The following is a 20,604-nucleotide window of genomic DNA, read 5'->3' as shown; positions in this document are numbered from 1 at the left end:
TATCACCAAGTACTCAGAGTAGAAAGACTGAAGAGAAAGGCAACAGTTAAAAGCTTAATCTTGCATCATTTTACCTTTTATGAGCAATATCATGGAACAGACACTATGTATCCTGAATTCCTCCACAATCCTTAACAAAATTCTAATCCTTAACAAAAGCAGAGAAGAATGACATGAATGAAAAAAATAGGGTTTGCTTTTTAGAGAGAAGTCTGTTCTTTCCCACACATCAACTGAGTCTTCTCATTGCTAAAGAGGGTAGGATGTAAAGCTATTAAATAATTTGAATGAATTATGAATGCTAACTGGTTACATTATATATTTGATTCAATTTGCAAAATACAGAGAAATTGTATCATAAAATAAACTATTAAATCACCACCTCCTATTATCTGCGCTACTCCCCATGAAGAATCAAGCATATAGAATACTTTGTCAGTAAACTTTTCACTAAATTTAACACATGAAACAAGTTCGGTTTTCAAATGCATCATTCAAACTTCATCCAAATGCTTTACAGCTATATACCATCTCTAAAAATGTACTGGTATACAGATGGTATACCAGTCTAGAGTAATAACAGTAATCCAGGATGACTACTGATCAACGAATTACTAGTGTAAGGCTTGCAGTTTTCTGAAATCTTTCCTATATAAGTAGAAATCTGACATCACTGCAGATATCTGCCCAGCAGATGTAACAACTGACGGCAAACTGAGAGGAGGTCTTTTTAAGGTGACAAATCTTAACATCGTGTTTAACATTTCCTTAGCTAGAGTATTCAAAGATAATACAGGGTAACAGACACATGCAAACAAAGAGGATGAACTTCAACCACAAATTCATGTGGATATTTGTTTTGTGTTATTCACAAGTTACATGTAGCTATCACTGAAAGTGTTGTGCACTACTAATGAATAGTTGTACTTCTTCCTCGTAAGTGTTTTTGGTCAGAACCAATCAACATTGCCAATTACAGCAATTATCAGGAAAATGTAGAAGGTAACGCATAGAACAATATTGGCAGTTTACATTTACATTCCCTTTCTCTCCTCGAAGAACAGACATGTCCATTTCAAGAAAGTCTCCAACATTGTCTTAGGACTTGGTTTCAGTTTTTCCTAAATGATAACACAGAAAAGATGCAAAGCCTTGCAAAGTGTGGAAAAACCCTCAGGATACTGAAATAAGAAGCATTTTAGACAACTCAAACTCCAAACTTCATTTAACAGCACTTTTCAAACATTTGAAACCATTTTATATCTCTATTCATACCTTTTTAATTTTTTTTTTTTGCATTCACTTTGACTTTAAATAATTATATTGTAATACTGTATAATTATTGCAAATTTTATAGAGAATGTCCTGAGAAATTTCTGCCAGACAATCCTTACTTTAATATCTAAATAATCTTTATCATACATGTACTTGGTTTTTGGAAAAAGTCATACATACTTTTTGCAAAAATGATTTAAATCTACCACATCTTTAAATTCAAAGCACTTTTTTGACCTTTGGTAATTTTTACTCTTTGTAGGGAATGATAAATAGCCATCTGAGTCTAGTTTATGTTCTTTCATGTGCCAAACCTTATCCAACAGTCCACAAAACACTCCTAGCCTTGGCAGTTCATGAGGTATCAACTATGTCACATTTTACTGCTCTCATTTTACTCCCCTCCAGTAATTGTGACTAACACTTCCTGTTATTGTGACTACTACTGCTAGAAAACAAATACTTTACACAATGCAGATGTAGACAGTACCAAGCTCTAACGATTTGGAATTTGGGATATTATGTAGCTAACAGAATTTAAGTTTAGAAATACAGACCACTTATTTTCAAGGTAGCAGGTCTCACTGACTCTCAAGATAGAATAAATATTTTCAGAATGAATATCCTCCACCATTGGACCAATGACATAACTCAAGCCAACATCAAAATCAGAAGCAAAAAGACATTATTTATTAAAAGTCCTTTAATAAAATGTCCACAGGCAACTCAAAACCTGCCATTAAAACTTATGCAGAGGTTTATGTATTTTGTTGTATTTTCTGAAGAAGAAACTCCATTTGTAAGTTTAGATTTGGCTGTCCTTTCTTGGTCTTCTTACTCAATATTTTATAAGCTTCCATTTTCTTTTGCTTGTACAACCGTTGAGCTTCTTCTCTTTGTTGTCTTCTTTTTTCTGCTTCCTGAAATGAAATGAAGAATGACAATTATGAAAAAATTACATCATATATAAGCAGTATCATTTATTTTTGTAAAAACACTGGCAATTAGACATTATTGACACTATAGACATATATATATATATATATATATATATATATATATATATATATATATGACAGTATTGACACCAGGCCATTACTCTTAAAAGCTGAATTAAGACTCTCTTTTGGAGCACAGTGAAATCAAAATGTATTATATTGTCTAAAGCTTTAAGAGAAGAGCCAGGTTGTCTTCAGTAGAGCATCCTATGATAAAGATTTGCAGCAAAAATTTACAACATCCTTTCTGCCAAATGAACTCCTTTGCTTTTTTTCTCCAATGGCTAGAGTACCAAAAATTTCCACTTTCTTCTTCTGATTGAGAGACCGAAAGAGTTTGATACAGCTGCCCCCACGTAAATTTCTTGCCAAAGACAAAGATGTGCTAAGATACTGGACATGTGCATGAGCCTGGCAGATAGGATATAGGACACATTCCACCTGGAAAGTGGGCATGTTTGTGATACCAGGACAGCATCACAAGCAGCATTATGTAAAGGCAGCTTAAGCAGGACCAAAATGACATGACCCGTCCTCTCCAAAGTAAAACAGATTGCTGTCTTTACTAAGACAGAAAAAAGACTAACACAATTTTCAGTTACAGACACTTTACTTGTTGAGGACACTGCATGCATGCAACCAAAATACTAATGGAGGCACTCACTCTATATGGATAATTATTATATTACGTTTGTTTTTTTATCAAAGATCTCACACCCCCTTCTCTAGTGTTGTAATTTCAGTAAGTAATTTGGGCAAGCATTCACAACAAGCAAGCTAACTAGCTTCCTTCACTTGCATCATGTCCTACCAAAATAGGCAAGTCATCACAAATCAGACTGAAGGATTCTTCTCATAAAGCTGATTTGTTGAAATTCAATACCATGCTGACCACAAAGGCAAACGTTTCTGAAGAACATCCTAATAGATGACAGTTTATCAATCATGTTTGTCTTCATGGCACAAATAGCTTCAGTGATGTACAAAAATTAGTTAGAATGCTCTCTGATGTTGGAATATAAAATTATCTAGAAATAACCCCCAAAATATTTCTAAATACAAATCTAAGAGGATTCTGGGAAAAAATAAAATAAAATAAACACTCTGAGCAGGTAATATCTCTCTGTTCAGAATGCTTTGCATATTTTACCACAATGATTAACACTATTTTTTTTTTTTTTAATAAGAGTAACATCAACTTTAGCTTACTCGTAATTCACTCCCTAATAATTTTTTATTCAACTATATAATCTCCTTATCTCTTTGTAATTATTATACAGTAGTTACCAACGTTTAGTTTGTGAGCATGAAGTTACACAATTTCTACAATTTGATAATGGGTGCCAGTCCAACCAACAATGTACTAGAAGAGAGCGAGACTAAATAAGGATGTCTCAGTTGAATAACTGAAATGTGTTATTCAACAATGATAACATTAAGGTATTCCCTGTAAGAATATGGCCCCTTAAATTAGAATGAGAAAAAGCATTACTAGTGGTTCTAAAGATTTTGTCCATGGATACTGTTACATTTAATTGTTTCACTGTTGATCAAATAATGTAAAAAAGGTAAAGACTGCATTGTAGTAAGACCATAGGAAATGGAATGGAGAATTCGCATTTCATGACAAGGCAACATTATTGTTCCACTGGGACATACAAATCAAGGTCTAAGTATTTCTCAATGAACCAAATAACCTAATAAAATCCATCTAACAGCAAGAGCAAGACAAAAAGAGAAAGAACTCAAGAGTCGTAATTCAAAAGACCCGCATTCCTAAGTATCACTGGCAAGCTGAAAGACTGGAAGAATCCTATGTTCCCCTCCTATGGTCCTATCTGGAGTAATTTAGTCTCTCTACCATCCAGAAATACTTGTTTAAGATTTACCTCTTTCTTTTTAGCACGCTCAGCCTTTATTTTCTCATACTCTTCTTTTGCCTTCTGATTCGATGTTTTTTTCTTAAACTTCTCTTCAGTCGTAACTGACCTGTAAGAAGAAGTACATGAAATGTAAATATGTCTGCTTGCTGACAGCCCATAACTATATATCCCATAGCTACTGCGCAGTCAGAGCCTTCAAATGTTTTTTTTTGCATACTTGGTTAATTCAATTAGATATACAGACTTACAGACTATGTTAAGAAGCAAAACTCATCTTTCCACACTGTATGAATACCTACTAGCAATACAGTTCCATGACACTCAACAGCATTGCATGTCACACAGTGAGCATCTAGCAACTCAGCAAACCAAGTTCCTTCAATTCTGAGCATACTGAAGACTGGAGACTGGACTGCACAGAACTTTCAGTAATACACATTATCTGCTGGATCTTCATGTGGATAGTGTCCCATGAAGCCAGAACATTTGCCTATAGAGTTTTTTCCCCTATCATACAAGATCTTCTGAGCTTGAAAAACTGTACGCTCTGGCTTAGAGCTGCATTATCTCATTTTTAGGTCCAAATGCATGCAACTGCAGATATGAGGGCAACTGTCTGTCAGAAGACTGTGAACCTGAGAAGTCATGCTGACATGGAGATGGGAAAAAATTCTGAAATTAGGAGCTGAATTTATATCCATTCCCAATTTCAGTAACTAAGCAGGTATCCTTGACAAAAGGGAACAACAAAAAAAAAATGCCATTTGTCTGGCATTTACAGATTTACACACTACTGTGAGTGGATTTCTCTATTTATTTATTTCATGATTCACAATAAATCCATCACATAAGCAGTATGGTATCAAACATATCACACATGAACAACTGAAAAACACAAACCTTGCTAGGTATTTAACAACTGTTCACAGAATGAGCTTTTGATTAGTCTACCGCTCACACTAAAAAAATCTGAAAATTTACTATCATCGTCTAGGAGCTCTCAGACAGAAAATCAAAAAGCTAAGTGAAGACATTTGCTCATACTTTCATACAGGAATACTCCTATTCTGGGGAAAAAATAAATATTATTAAATTCTTATCTCCATCTTGTGGCAATACCATGTAATGACACTTCATCTTCTCAGAAGTGCAAAACTACTTGAATTGCAACATACGCTATATTTTAATAGAATTATCCAGCTAAAGTCCTATTTTTCATCCCCACTGAAGCCTATTTAACAGTCCATACGCTTCACCCCAGCTCCCAGATTAGCAGCCACATTCATGCAGAATTACTAACTTGGTTTATAATCACAACTTTAGATTAAGCAAACTGGAAAAAAAAAAATAAGATCTGGTTTGAAGAAAAACACCAGTCCTATCTCAGATACCCCTGTGAATTAACTGCCTATTCCACAAAAAACACTACCCTTCTCCCACTGCAGGGTTTAGCTCTGACTGCCTTTCACCCCCTCTCTCTCATGTATTCTTCCCCAGAAAGTTTAAAGATAAGGAAAATGTAAGCACACACCTTGGAATTCAAAGATTTAGAGCATTCCTTGCACTAGTGACAAAAAGGTATTGTCTCAGTCACCATACTTAAATATTGTTTAAAAACACTGCTATAAGAACATTAGATCTGCATGAGTCCTGCTTTTACTGACAAACCTAACAAGTACATGTATGTCAGGGGGAATTACTGCCAAACAGGAAATATACATCATTAAATCATCTGACATTTATTAGATCTCAAGTGAAACACTCTGTTTGATTTCTCTCACCCATTCTAAGTAAATTAAAAACAAAAAACAAACAACAACAACAACAACAACAACAAAACACAAACAAACAAAAAAAAAAACACTGGAAAACTATTTTAAGTAAATAGAAAAAAATAAACACTCAAAAATTATTATGACATCTCTATTATTTAAAATGAAAATTTTGATTAGTGTCTTGGTTTCAGTTAGAACAGAACTTGTTGCACTGCTCTGCAACAATTAAAACATCGGGGTGTTATCAGCACTCTTCTCATCCTAAGCCAAAACACAGCATTCCACCAGCTACTAGGAAGAAAATTAATTCTGTTCTAACTGAAACCAGCACAATTAGGAACACTTTACTATGTTATGTAAGGTTTTACTGAATCTTCTCTCTCTTTTTTTATTTTTTTTTTTAAGTTTGTAGTTAAAATCCCACCCCCAAAACAAGCTACATCACAAAAGGATAACAGCACACAATATCATTCATTCTAGCAGAAGAAAATGCAGTATGAAGAAGACAACTTATCAAACTCGGAACAGAAAGATAATGTAAAATATATTTATGAAAAATAACTTTAATTTAAAAATACCAAGAATTAATTTAAAGCAAAAAATCTAGACAAATATCAGGCATTTATAACACCAAACAGAGTATCATCACGTTTTCTTTTTTGAAGATGATGATGAAACATATTCATCTTCTAAGGCCACATGGGAATATTAAAATTAATCTTTGGTGCAATTTGATCTTGATATTAGACTGTTACACCACGGGACACTGCTAGAATTGAGAAAATCTCAATATAAAAATCCATTTCAAGGAAACCAACCACTTTCAACTACCACTATCCAAAAAATAAGAGACGTATTTGTACTTTAAAGTGCATGTGTATTTGAAATTATTTAATTTGGACTTATTTTTCTCTTAATTTAGGGATGCAAACCTGCCATAAGGCACACAGTACCAAATTTCTCTGTAGACTGAAAGGAGCACTACCTGAAACGCAGACTTTTCTCTTTGTTGATATGGTATTGAAAATCAAAAAATTGGTCAATGCCTACTTGCTCTTGAGCTAATCCTTGAAGTGCAACGGTAACTTTCATATTATTTCTCTAAAATCAATTTTTGCTTTCTGATTCTGTCGCAAACACAACAAACTTTTATCTTTAAAATTCCTAACAATTCAGAAAAACATGTAAGGCCTGACAGCATTTTCAATTAAGCATGTCACCATAATGAAGTCCATGTGAAGTGTAAAATCTAGGATATTTTTTTAAGGATGAAAACAATTACTTGTTTTTAGAGACATATTTTAAAAACTTACTCTACTGCTATGTTAAGTTTTTCTTCTGATAAAACTGAATCATCTCGTCTCTTGTGCTGTTTCTTAAGCCTCTCTTCCTCAGCTAGATAAAGATGTTTCAAGTGCTCTGGATAAGTATCAACAAATTGATTATCTTGTGGTGAATTGATCTTTCGTTCCTTTTTCAATAGTTTCCTGTATTTTCTTTCAATCTTCTGTTTTCTCCGAAATGCAAATCCTTGTCCTGAAAACACAAGGGAAAAAGGAGTCAAATACACCCGTACTGAAGTAGTACCAAACCATGTTCTTGTCAGGACCACTTCCCACCCACGTGGTTTCCCAAAGAGAAAAAGGCACTACTTTTGGTGATTTTAATTAGGATCTTTCAAAAATTCAAGGAAAAACATTGATAAAAATCTGATTCCTAATGCAGCACTATAGCTATTACAGATTTACTAAAAATTATCGCCTAATCTCTTAATAGAACACATCATCACAAACATGACATGCAATTTATATGGAACATTATATGCCTTTGCTTTTTCAATCCAGTGAAAAGAGGTACTAACACTTCTCTTCTACTTGTAGCAGCTTTACACACAACATCAAATAAATTCCAAAATACATTTCTACTCAGTGTCAAGACAACACAGATAGAGTAATATTGTCTGCTTAAGCAGCCTGCACAGCCATAATGCCCCAGGAAAAAAGTCACTCAGCTACTAAACTATTAATACTATATTATGCCATATTAATATTTCATTAGATCTTTCCACAAAAATAGGATTTTTATTCCTAGCTTCCCTCTTTCCACGTTTGTCCAAGAAGTTTTTCTACAATTTCGTAAGTATGCTTCATCATAGAATTATTTACCATTGAAAGAAACAAAGCTAACGGTAGTTTCAGCCTCATACATAACCACTTATCAACCTGAAGTCCAGGATATTTTTCTTAATATTACTGTAAGTGTGTTAGTCTTAAGAGGAACTGCCTTGGATGACACTCAGTGACCAACTCTCTTCTAAAAGCAGCAAGCCCCAATCTGACCTGCCCTTTGATTGTTTCCTCAAGGCTGAAATTTCAGCGACGTGCTGCATGACCTGACACTGTTTTTATGTTTGCATAGCTTACTTCCAGAAATCCAAACCTGCTTCCAAAGGCACTTCCTTCTCCAACACACAACTTCATAGGAAAGGCAAAAATGGGGAATTGTCACTGAGCGGCCGGAGCACACCACTTCCAGAGTGGCTGGAAGTGGTGTGCTCACAGCGCCAGAGAGTGGCTGAGGTGGGGAGGGACACCTGGGGGTCACCTGCTGCAGTCCCTGCACAGCGGGGGCCCCAGAGCATGGTGGGCAAGGTGGCATCATAGAATCATTAAGGTTGGAAAAGACCTCTGAGATCATCAGGTCTCACTGTACCCCTGCCACCAATGGCACCCACTGAACCATGTCCCCAAGCACCATGCCCAGCCTCTCCTTGAACGCCCCCAGGGACGGTGACCCCACCACCTCCCTGGGCAGCCCGTCCCAGTGCCATTTCTGTCTTTCTGACACTTTCTGACAGAAATGTCTCCTCGTTGCCAGCCTGAACTTCCCCTGGAGCAACTTGAGGCCATTCCCTCTAGTCCTGTCACTCGTTATCTGCGAGACGAGGCCGCCCCCAGCTCCCCACAGCTTCCTGTCAGGTGGCTGTAGAGCAATGAGGTCTCCCCTGCGCCTCCTCTCCCAGAGCAGGAGACTGCGCAGCCTGTGCCAGCGCCCTGTCCGCCCCCCCCGGTACCGAAGCGTTTCCTCCCATTAAGCCGGGCCCCCCCGCGCCCCTCACGGCTCACCCTCCTGCAGGCTGCCCAGCAGGCCGCGCAGCGAGGCCGGCCTCCACAGCCGCTTTCGGCGGGCCCCGGCCCCGGCCCCGGCTCCGCGCCCGCTGCCGGCCCCGCTGCGCTCCGCAGCCATCTCCGCGGCTCCTCCCGCGTCGCGCCGCCAGCGCGTCACGGCCGGGGGGCGGCACGCCGAGGTGAGGCCGTCAGAGCCGTCGGCGGGGGCCATGTGGCGGCCGCCCGCCTCGCTGCCGCCCCAGCCGGCGGCGGGGGAGGCGGCGGCGGCGCTGCGGCGCCTGGCGGCCTTCTTGGGCCGCGCCCTGCCGCTGTGCCGGGCCCACGCCACGCAGCTGTACGCGGGGGGGCTCTGGCAGCGCCTGGTGGCGGCGCCGCCCGACGCCGTGCTGCGGGCGCTGCGGCGCCCCCTGCGGGAGCCCTCCGGTGCCGCCGGGGGGGCGTGGGGTGAGTGGGGCCGGGGGGGGGGGGGGAGGATCGAGGCTGAAGGGGGCGGTCCCCGGGGGTCGGGGATGGAGCGGGGCAGCCCTGAGCGGTGCGGGTGTCTCTGGGAGAAAGTGGGTTTCTTTCTGTCGAGGCCGGTGCCAGCGTGGGTCTAACGTCGTCTTCCGGGCTTTAATAAATAAAAGGAGAAGCTTCCCCCAGCCGCCGAGCCGCTGCTTTTTTTTGTGCCTCTGCCTGCACCCGCTGCCTCTCCGCTGCTGCCGCGGTGCTGTGCCATTGCTCCGTCCTGCGGCGGGGCTGTGGCTGCCTTTCCCTGCCTGTGCCTGGGTGGCAGCACGCACCTTACCCAGGACGCGTGGTCCCGATTCAAACCAAACAGAGCCTTTCAGGGAGGAATTGCGCGTGAGGAGGCGCTCACTAGAGGTTGTTGTGATGGTGGCCTCATCTTAAAGCTTCATCCAATTTCAAGCTGAGAAACAAAGTGAAACTCCTAGCTGTCAGGCACACCCCTCCCCCCCCCCCCCGACTGACATCTGAAGAACAGAAGTCAAATGAAACCCCCAAAACCCAAACAAATAAACCCAACCAACCAACAAACAAACAAAACCCAACACTCCAGTGGAAAGATGTAACGGTTAAAGTCCTCCAAATGTCCAAACGCTGGAAACGTGGAGGACAGCTGGAAAAGACTCAAACGCTGCTTTCCTATATGTCTGTAGTAATGAGTGTCTGGCAAAGGATGACAGAAAGCAGCTTTATTTCTGACAAGTTATTTAAGAAGCACTTCATATTTTTAGTAATTTTCAAGTAACTAGAGGAGGGCAGCTACGAGACTGTATGAGAGGATTTACCGCTCTCCAAGTAGAAGGGAAATAGACCAGCAATACACTTCCAGGCAGGGTACAGAAATGAAGATAAAGCATCTGACAGGTGCTTTATTTTGGGGGCCCGAGTTCTGTCAAAGAGATTGGTTTCAAAACTCACATAACAGCTTTGACAAAGAAGGTAGCAGAGGAGCAACCTGCATCCTGCCAAAGCTTGTTAAGCATAGATAGTTCTCATGTAGCGCTAGTTGTGGCACATGCAGTGACACATGAGACAGAAAAACACGTTGAGTGCAATGGAAGGGTCCATGAAAAATAGCGTGTGGAGCTGTGTACTTCTTGGCATAAATGGCAAACAGTAATTTGATTTTGGAAAGTGATTGAAGAACTGTGAATAGCGACATCACTTGTAACGTTTGTCTCTTGGATCTGAAGATCTTCAAAATATTAACTGTAAGACTGCTTTTTAAAAGTTTGAGGTATCGGGGGAAAAAGAAACATAGTTTATTCATGCATGAAAAAGACACTGGATTATGAATTATCTTTGAGAGCCAGCTGGAAACAAGGCAATGATCCAGACAGCAAGCAAAAGTGTTTGGAAGCAGCGAGAAAAACCTTTAATATATTTAAGGAGTAATGTCAGAGTCAGAATTGATTCTAAGCAATAACAGGAACATAAAATTAAATGTAAATAGAGGTTGGAACAAAACTACTATTTGGATAAACTTATCAAAAAGAGAACTGTAAAGGAAAATTACCTTGATCCTAACTGTACGTATAGGAAAGTCCATGAAATGATTTAGATACTGAGGTGGTGGCCTGAAAAGTAGAGTCAGGAAGACAAAGTACTGTTTTCTAGATTTTAAAATTGGAAAATCATTTATTGAGCCATATTCAAAGTGTGTGTTATAGAATCTAATATAGAAATTACTGGATCAAAGGATACAATTTATGGCTGAAATGAAGCACATGTTTTAGAAGAATATGAAGCCTTCCCGCTGTGGCTAAAATAGAACATTCCTTCTTATGTTTCTGTAGAGATTAATTGTACTCATTAAAAAAAAGAGAATTCATCTCTTTTCTAGCATAAAAATATAGTATGATATTTTACATTTTGAAGGTTTTGAGACACGCTCAGGATTTTGTGAGAAAATTGGAAGCATTGTTAATGAAACGCGTATGTGCTTGCTGATCTGATGCCTGAATTGTTTGCATGCTTATTATCTGTCCACCCTGTCATATGATGAAAACCCATTGTAACAGAATACAATTTTCCCAGTGAAGTTACCTGCAAACATCCACTTATATCTGAAAATGAATTCACTATATCCTACAATAGCCTATATTAAAATTAAGATTGATAATGTGAGAGGGAGCTACTTTAAGTCCATTAGTTCAACTCAATAACAATAGATATCAGACACGTATCTTGAAACCCAACATCAACAGAAAGGCTCTGTATGTGTGGTTCTTCAAAATTGTCAGATATTTAAGTGTTAGTTATACATTTAGTTTGAAATGAGTACTCAAATGCTCTCCTAACATGCAGTCGTTCACAGAAGTACCTTTTTTTGGGTTGTAGCTGTGAGAAGAAATTTAAAATACCTTACTCAAAGAATATGTAAAATGGCATTTTGATTTCACCTGGTAAAACCTTTGCTTCCCAAGAGTTTGAGAAGTTGTGCATTTATACAATCACAGTCCCCATACGATTATGAAAGTTTTCCAGAATCTGTCCTAATATGGATCCTAAATGAAATTATAGGAAAGCACAGGTTACATTTGACCAGCATTGGTTTGAAAATGTAAAGTAGTCAGTTCATATTCACATAGGTCTGCAAATTCAAAAGTTACATTACTGCAGATTGGCACAAAACTGTTATTCTGTACAATATTTTATTTTACTGTAGGGATTTTGTTAAATGTACATGCTGAATTGTAGTTTTCTCTGAGAATTAGGTGAGCAAGAAATTGTAATTCTGTTGTACAATATTGTATGCAAGAGGATGACTACATCTTCTGTAAATCAGTTTCAAGGAATATTTTCAGAAACTCCTCAGACAATATTTCATTATAATGACCCTGTAAAGAGTGGGACCCTGGTTTCCAGTTGTAATCTACAGAAAATTTTCAGATCCATTTTTAGATACAGAAAACTACTTTATATATTTGATACATTTAAAAGTTGACTTTTGCCATGTTGCATCTTATTTATCACGTGATTTAATCAGATTGGTCACAGGCACAGAAAATCCATGTCTAAGTACTTTCATATTTTACTGTAAGTTACCATTTGTACTACTATTTGTGCATTTTTTGGCATATATTTATTTCCGCTGAAGATTTATTTGCAAATGTATGGACCAACTGGTTAAAAGGCATATTAGATTTCATCTTGAGAGCCACCAAAGAGGAAACAATTTGAGAAAACTACCATTTTTAACATTCATAAATAATCAGTAGTACAACAACTGCCATTCTGTAGTTTGGAGGGATGCCTCGGATATCTTAATGTAGATGGGTTTTTTGTTTTAACTGGCAAGCTGGGACAACAACTGAAATTTGGTAGGAGCGTTATTACAGATGATGCGCCTATTGTCTTGCATGAGATCCTGCTAGTCCTGTTAATGTTCTTCCATCGGACAACTGAATTCAGGGCAGTTCTATAACGTGTACTACTGCTTTTAATTCTAGTTAAGTGAGATTTGTAAGGAGAATTGATAACTTCTTTGTCACCTGACATACTAAAAGATAAAGCAGGCAAGCTTTGGGTTTGTAAGCTTTTCATAAATTCTGACCAATGAAGCAGAGAAGTGTAAATTTCAGTAAACACTCTTCAACCTAGTTAAGTTACAGAGTATCAGGATGAGTTGTACTTGTGTGATACAGTTGCATGTTGGATGAGCATGAGGTAAGGTGAAGATTGGGATAAGTAGGTATGGGTATGTTCTTTTATAACAAAACCAGTTTACTGAGTACACAATTTATGGTCCAATAGAGTTCTAAATATTAATTTTCCTGCTTGTGCCCCAAATACAATCAGCTCCCTTTAAACTCAAAACTGAGAGGCTGGTTTTGGTTTTGTGAAACAATTTCTGACACTGATTTTTCTTAATTGATGGAGCAGGTTCTTTCTGGTACATTGTGACAGTTGTTTTCATGTAAGTGATTTCTGTGAGAGAAATTTAAGGAGTCAGAAACAACAGTGTGAGGTTTGGGATGAGCATGAGAGCATCCATGGGTTTTTGATACCTAATATGGAGAGGGTCTGATTGTGTTGGCTGCAGAGATGTGCCTTATTTTTTGACATGGCAGGATTTGGTTTCACTTGTTATTTGTTAATCGTGTATGTGCTTGTGCCCATGTTTTGAATTAACAACTGCTCAGGATTTTCTCGTTGGAAAAAGAGGATGTATTGGGAATGTGTTTGCTGGCCTAGACCTTACAGATGCTTCCTTTGGACTGTGATGCTGTTCTGGTTTCAGATGATAGGCAAGTTTGATGCTTTGAAACGAAACTTTTTTTTCTGGTATCTGTTTGGGTACCATGCACTAGAGGGTTGATTTTGTTGTCAGGGTGAGTTTATGTCCAGCAAAGGAAACTAACTTGCTTGGAGATCTGCCTGTAATAGCAAAACAGGCATGTCTCAGGTATGGAAACAAACTGTGTTTATCAACAATTCTGAGCCACTGAATATAACTGAAGGTGTGCATATTAGTACACTTTTAGTCAACGAAGTCTTCTAATACCACTGATACGTGACGCTGACATATTTTTGTGAATTCTATTGCTATGCTGTTATCCAGAGGAAGAATGACAGTGTTTCTTACAGTACCCCAAGTATGCAATGTCACTGTAATGATAGAAAGCTTTTTTTCTTTTTCCCACTGGTAGTACAGTTGAGTCTGTTTAAAATATAAAGTCAATGAAAAACATTCAACATCTACCCAACATTTTGAAAAAATACTGATTAGAAACCAAAATACATTTTCAGTGTAAGTATGGATATTTAATATATATGCATGCTTCAAAATGAAAGTTAGAAAATTACAACTTTATTCATATGTTTCTCATATGTCTCACATATGCTAAAGACGTATTTTGTAATAGGATGACGTTCCAATGTATTTTCAGAAGTCCTTTATATCATACAATGTCATGTCATTAAAAAAAAAATGTATTTAGGAGGAAAGGTTTTTGTGTGACTGATTTTTGCTTTGGTTTGCAATACAAGATTAGCCAGTATATTTAAAAGTGTGTGCCTGTTGCTAAAAAGATTATATGTTTCAGCGTTATGTGCTGCAGCATTTTAAAATGCTAAAAATAAAATTTCTTCCAGTGGAGTAATGAACATGCATGTATTTTATAATGAGCAGGAATTTTCACAAGTGTTATTAGTACTATACTAATGAAAAGAGTTTTTATTATACATGAAACAAAGTGGAACACCCACTTCTCATCGGAAAAGTAGATTTTTTCTTTACCTGGCAAGATTGCTGAGCAGCTGGCTGGTCAAAGTAGGTTTAATGCCTCATCTCTATCATTTTCTCAGTACTTGCTGGCATGAACTTGCTTGTTGAGTCTCTTCTTAAACTTTGTTCTCTTTCCTGACTCTTTAGTGATTTGTCCCCCTTGTAACAGACATAAAGATTTCTATGTATTTTTACTTATTTAAGCTACCTTCATTTATACATTTTATGGCATGCTGTTCATTCCCAGAAACTCTAAAATAAGTTAAATGAGTGAACGTCCCTTACAATTTTTTTTTTCTTCGGCAACAACTCAAATTTCTTGTTTTGCCAATTTGTTCTTTTAAGAAGAAACTTAAACTTTTAATTCCCTGCCTAACAATTATCCAGAAGAAAGAGAAAATACTTCTTGTGTGTAGTTATTTACCTCCTTTTATGGTTGTCAAGACTTTGGGGGAAAAAATAACAATTCCTTTTATTGCCTAAAACTGTTTAATTACCATTTTCTATTCAATTAGTCTCATGCATTACTTGCTTTATTTGAAGGTATTGCCAGAAAACGTTGTTTTTCTTCAGTCATTTCAAAACACATCCAATTTCATGTATCGTATCTTCCTGTATCATATCTTACAGAGACATTGAAAAACAAAATAACCCCTTCTCCCTAAAAGGTTCACAGTCTTTACTCTGGCTTAGTGTTTTGCTTTATTTTCTATTCTCATATTACACCCTTATCTTTCTTGACACTTCATTAACTAAAAGTTACTTGATATTCAGAAGTACAACCAAGGAAAAATCATTTATAGAGAAAGGTACCTTTCTTTTTTGATTTTGTATTAGAGAGAATTAGAGTATATAAAATTAGAGTGCCATACAGACACTGAAATAATATTAATTCTGGTTATAGCTTAGACAATATTAATGCTGTTTGAGGCCCCCATTTTTTTTTGCTGGACTCTTGCCTTGGTAATGTTACACTGTGAGAATAAATGTGTTGACATTGTTGGGACTGTTTTCAATAGACTGTAATTTATATGTGACTAGTAGTCATGCAAGAAAATTAAGAGTATTAGGGGTGGGGTCAATAAAAGCAGCTGCATCCTTTGTTATACAGGTGGGAGGTGAAGTTCTGGAAAGCTAGCCTGCTAGGTATGCACTTGCTCAATATCTACCTACCCATGGGAGAAAAGGCAAACCAGGAGACATTTTCTAAACCAGTGTAACAGTTTGTTTGCTGGGCTCGCTAGCGTTAATCTATTTTAAACCATTTACAAGTATTTAGAAATCTAAAATGACTTCTAGCAAAACTATAGAGAACTCAACAAATTGTTTTAGCTCAAATGCAGAGGAATCAGAAAATGTAAAGTTATCTCAGTATTAGTAAATGATTCATACCAGTACATTTCACTTAAACATAGTGAAATAGTTCGTTTTTAAAAAGGGAGCATTTTTTAAAGAACTAAGTAATGCCAAACTGAAACATTTCATCCTCAGTCAAAGAAAATATGCTAAGGAATCTAACTTTGGCTCACAACTGATTGGTAGTAAAAATTAATTTGATTCTCCCAGCAGATTCACCAGCTACAAAGCTGCTAGGAAAGTGTATGTAAATGCAATGATTGTAAGTCAAAACATTTCATCTATTGAACAGCTGCATTTCTTTTAAAATCAGATCTAATGGTATATATTGTCAAATGGGGATAACTAGGAAAGGTGTAATGAGCAAGTTTGTAAACAGAAGAAAAGTGATAATGTTTATTGAATTCTCTTGTCAATTATACTAAAGTAGCTCTGCTAAAATAGTAGAGTTTTCCACGTTTGCACTAGCTCAGCTAAGAGCAAAACTTGACCTTAATTTTGAAAGGGGAATACACGTGAAGAAAAATAACCAATTCCCCCACTTATGCAAAATAAATTTCTGTCTGATACTGCAAATTTATTGTTTGTTGTTCTCTGACAACACTATTGAGGAGGTGTTAAGCTTTTTATTAGAAATCTCTTCTTTTTCTTTTCCATACAGATGATGACACATTTTCTAACGTGTTTTGTGAAAACTCTAAGAAACTTATCAATGTACACTTGTTTGCCCTGGCTGTCAAATATTATTCTTTGTCTCACCTTGGAGTGTGTACCCCATTAGAAGAGCTACTTAAAGCACTGGGAGGAGACAACCAAGGATCAACCGGTATATTTACATTTATATTTCAATCTTTATTCTCTCACTACAGGGTCTTCAGATTTTTGTGTTTTGGAGGGTGGTTATGTTTTGTTTGTTTGTTTGTTTGTTTTTGCTTTTTCGTTTTGTTTTGTTTTCCCCCATATGAGTTTCCTTCCTACATGCATCTCACTTCAACTAATTTGTTCTTAGATAATTTCTTCATTTGTAATTCATTATAAATTTTGAATTATGTTTGAATATAAATTCATAATTTATATTCAAACATAATTTAGAAAATGGATTCTCTTGCTAAAATTTCAACAGAGAGGTCATGACAGTCAGTCATATAAGGCTTTCCCGAGACTCAGTTTTAAAGGATATGAAATAGGCAAGCGGGCACATCATTATTTCACATACAGATGAAACATCTGTATTCTATGTATATCTATTCCCTTTGTTTATCTTCTCATCTTCTCCTCAGCCATGATTGCTAGTCTTCCTTTTTTCCTTTTTTTTTTTTTTTTTTTTTTTTTAAGCCTAAGCCTAATAGCCGGCAGCCATACCTCCACGAGTAGTATTTTTTGTTACAGTTTTTGTTTACTAATAATCATGTGCTTAGACATTTAATTGAATATGGACCAGTAAGTGTTTGATATTTCAAAATAAGTTGATTTTATTCAAGCTGTATTTTTTGAACCAATACCAAAAAGGCATCATAAAAACTAGAGTAATTTCATTTTCTATAGTTGAAAATATTGACTGAAACACTCTTGAGTTGGTATCTTTACAATGAAAGTCTTACCCCGGATTTTATTTATTGTTTCAGATGATAAACTGACATTTATACTTACTTTTGACTGTTGTCATTTTCACAGAAAATGTGATCTTCATGCAGTCCTGTCATTACAGATTTGTCACTGTCTTTCAGATTTCTCCTTAGTTTTTCAGAGACAGACTCTAAGCTCATCTGCCTTTGCTTTCTAGTGTGTTTTGTCTCTATAATACTTTGAAATGCCAGTGACATTTCTATCCTAAGTGATATCACCATTAGATACATAGGGTATCTCTCCCATTTCCTACAGCAGTCTTCTGTTTTCAATTTTACCATTTTCCATGTTTGGGCCCCCAGTTTTCAGTTTCTTCAAAATCACAAAAAAAGTAGCTAAAATAGTCTTAATGGTTTGCTGTGCATTGGTCTTACTATAAGTTTAGTTCCTGGCCTCTTCCTTCTGCTATTTTTCAGTCTGAGGCTATTTTGGACAGCTGTGTGCTGCTTTTCTTTTGCTTGTTTTGTAGCTCTTACCATTTTTGTTATGTTCTCATTCCCTGTGTTCTGCCTAATTTTTGTAATTCTGTAGTTTTGCCTTGTTATACACATACTTAAGTTCATACTTGGATTAGCTTTATTAGACAAAAATACAAGGTTTCTTTCATCTTTTTGTCATGAAGAATGGAACATCTAAAATAAGGCAATTGATGATTATTTTGTTCTGTGTCTTTCAGGAGTGCTGTTTTGTTGGGTAGCTGGGGCCTGGGATTGCAGTGTAGTAATTCTTAGTAGTACTTAGAAAATAAAACATGTTCCAAATGGTATTATAATTCAAAACTTTTGTGTTGAATTGGCAGTATCAGTTAAATTAACTTAGTAGAATTTCCTGGTAATTGTTTGGCAAAAGCAAAATACCAAATTATGTATTTGTAGTATGAAAGTTGCCAAATGAAAGTTTTGATCCCTTAAACTATTTTAGGTATTTTGGAGTTAAGTCTGTATTTCAGAAAATATTTCATTTCCTGACTAACTAAACCTTGCAAATCAAGAGACATGTCAGTCTGAGAAATTAGTAACTTTATGATGGCCTTAACCATATTCTGAAAAATATGCTTCAGGATTATTCAATTTATGTTTGAGATGTTTTTAATAATTTTTCCTGTTCTAAAACAAGCATGCTTATAAGCCCATTCCCACTGACTGCGTACTTGCATAGTTCTCAAACTTCTTCAGCATAGTAATATAGACATTTTGCTATTCTTCCTTAGAATGATTTCTTGAAAAGCTAAGTACCAATATTTAAATGTAATCTGAATGTGAAGGGGTTTCTCCATTGCTTCCTACCAAAGTTCGCTGTGGTCCTCATTGCCCCATTGGATTGGTTGCAGTGAGCACACAGGATCCAGAAGAACCTGGTCCAAGGGACAGAAGTCAGCAAGGAGAATTTCTCTTATGTACCTGATATAAGAAGAGGGGATTACTAGAACATTGGAGTTAGAGTACTCTCTACCTTTTCAATATGTTTATGGCCAAGGTAACAGTCATGCAGTGACTGTTAATAAACCCATCTTTAAATTGCATGGACTATAAATATCTGTTTGTCTCAATGTCTTTTAGCATATGGTCATCCCAAACCCTGCCAGTCTGGCTGAGAGAATTGAATCACAGTACTGTAACTTCTGCACTGGTGGTGGTTTGGCATGGACTGAGAATTTTTATCTAGTATACCTGAATTTCCACAAGTAACAAGGGTATAAAAAGCCCGCATCCTGCCATAGAAGGTCTTAGGAAAACCTCCTTTAGGCCCATAAGACAGTCTCCCCTTACTCTGTCTACTTCATAACTAATGATGTAGGTGCAAATGGCACTGTATAGGGTTAAAGCAGTTTTTCAACTGGAAAACAGCTACTTATGCTAGGGGGTTCATGGTGTAAATAAGCAGCATTTGAGTACCACTAAAACATTAAGCTTTCCTTTATGATATCCAGATAAATTCTATGAAGTATTTCAACCTCACTTTATTTTTTGTCACAAAAGGAAGTTCTGGCCATATAAACCATCCCCTAAATAGAGATTTTTCTGTTAGATCACTGTGTGTTTGCTTGTTTGTCAAAAAATAAAAGAAAAGAAAAGAAAAGAAAAGAAAAGAAAAGAAAAGAAAAGAAAAGAAAAGAAAAGAAAAGAAAAGAAAAGAAAAGAAAAGAAAACTATCCCAAGAAAAAATTTGCATAAACTCAACAAAAATAAAATTTATAAAAAGTAGGTAATTTTCTGTAAACAGTGTAATTTTCCATGTGCTGCAGTATAGGCAGTGTTCATTCTGCGATAAGTAGGCAAGTAGTTAAGAAACTTCAGTTACTAAGGTGGTAAATACTTTATCTAAGTAGGTGTAAGCAAACTGTATTTTTTTTAACTGGAACCTCAGTTTTTGTCAGTTGGGTCTTGTTTCTGGATTTATCCCTTGGTGTTTGAAATGCATTTATTTGTCTTAAGTACTGTTTGAAATTCTACTTTGCAGAGCATTGCCCTGTTCAGTCATTTGAGTTCAAGGTATTGAACTCAATTATTGCAAGGTATAAAAGGTGTGATATGTGGTGATAGTTCAGAGTGAATGTGCTACTTTGGAGACCAGACAAACAAAACTTACATTTTTGTAAAGGAAAAAAAAAAAAAAAAAAGTCTGTTTCTTCATGTCCCCCCCCCCCCCTTTTTTTTAATAAGCTTATCCACATAGCAAAATGTTTACAGATAAATGAGAAAAGGTCTATATTTTCTCTCTCTTTTCTTTTTTTTTTCATTTGAAATGGTTACAAATTCAGATTTTTTTAGGGGGCCACAGAGATCTCCGTAATTTTAAAGTTAATGAGAATCTTTAGTGAACACT

The 20,604-nt window shown here is 36.9% G+C and overlaps 2 protein-coding genes across 2 annotated transcripts in view; one reads left to right on the top strand and one right to left on the bottom strand.

The window, feature by feature from the left end:
• Positions 1 to 1,943: 1,943 nt before the first annotated feature.
• Positions 1,944 to 9,288, bottom strand: CCDC59 (coiled-coil domain containing 59). Its single transcript, XM_032207767.1, has 4 exons — positions 9,057 to 9,288; positions 7,245 to 7,467; positions 4,163 to 4,262; positions 1,944 to 2,195 (listed from the first exon to the last, which is right to left on the bottom strand). Exons 1-4 carry the CDS (start codon positions 9,268 to 9,270, stop codon positions 2,034 to 2,036), a joined length of 699 nt encoding a protein of 232 aa, XP_032063658.1. The 5' UTR covers positions 9,271 to 9,288; the 3' UTR covers positions 1,944 to 2,033.
• Positions 9,269 to 20,604, top strand: part of METTL25 (methyltransferase like 25) — a 65,307-nt gene continuing 53,971 nt past the window's right edge. The window contains exons 1-2 of the mRNA XM_032207792.1: positions 9,269 to 9,503; positions 16,814 to 16,978. Coding sequence (XP_032063683.1) covers positions 9,269 to 9,503; positions 16,814 to 16,978 — 400 coding nt within the window. The remainder of the gene's footprint in view (positions 9,504 to 16,813; positions 16,979 to 20,604) is intronic.

Source organism: Aythya fuligula, chromosome 1 (genome assembly GCF_009819795.1).
Source record: "Aythya fuligula isolate bAytFul2 chromosome 1, bAytFul2.pri, whole genome shotgun sequence".
Classification (NCBI taxonomy): Eukaryota; Metazoa; Chordata; class Aves; order Anseriformes; family Anatidae; genus Aythya; species Aythya fuligula.
This window is presented reverse-complemented; position numbering and strand designations above follow the sequence as displayed.

Coding starts and splice junctions, on each gene's coding strand:
- CCDC59 (XM_032207767.1), bottom strand. CDS start 9,270: ATGGCCCCCGCCGACGGCTCTGACGGCCTCACCTCGGCGTGCCGCCCC. Junction 4,263..7,244: donor AAACTTAACATAGCAGTAGA/GTAAGTTTTTAA, acceptor TTCTTCTTACAG/GTCAGTTACGACTGAAGAGA. Junction 2,196..4,162: donor AGCGTGCTAAAAAGAAAGAG/GTAAATCTTAAA, acceptor ATTTCATTTCAG/GAAGCAGAAAAAAGAAGACA.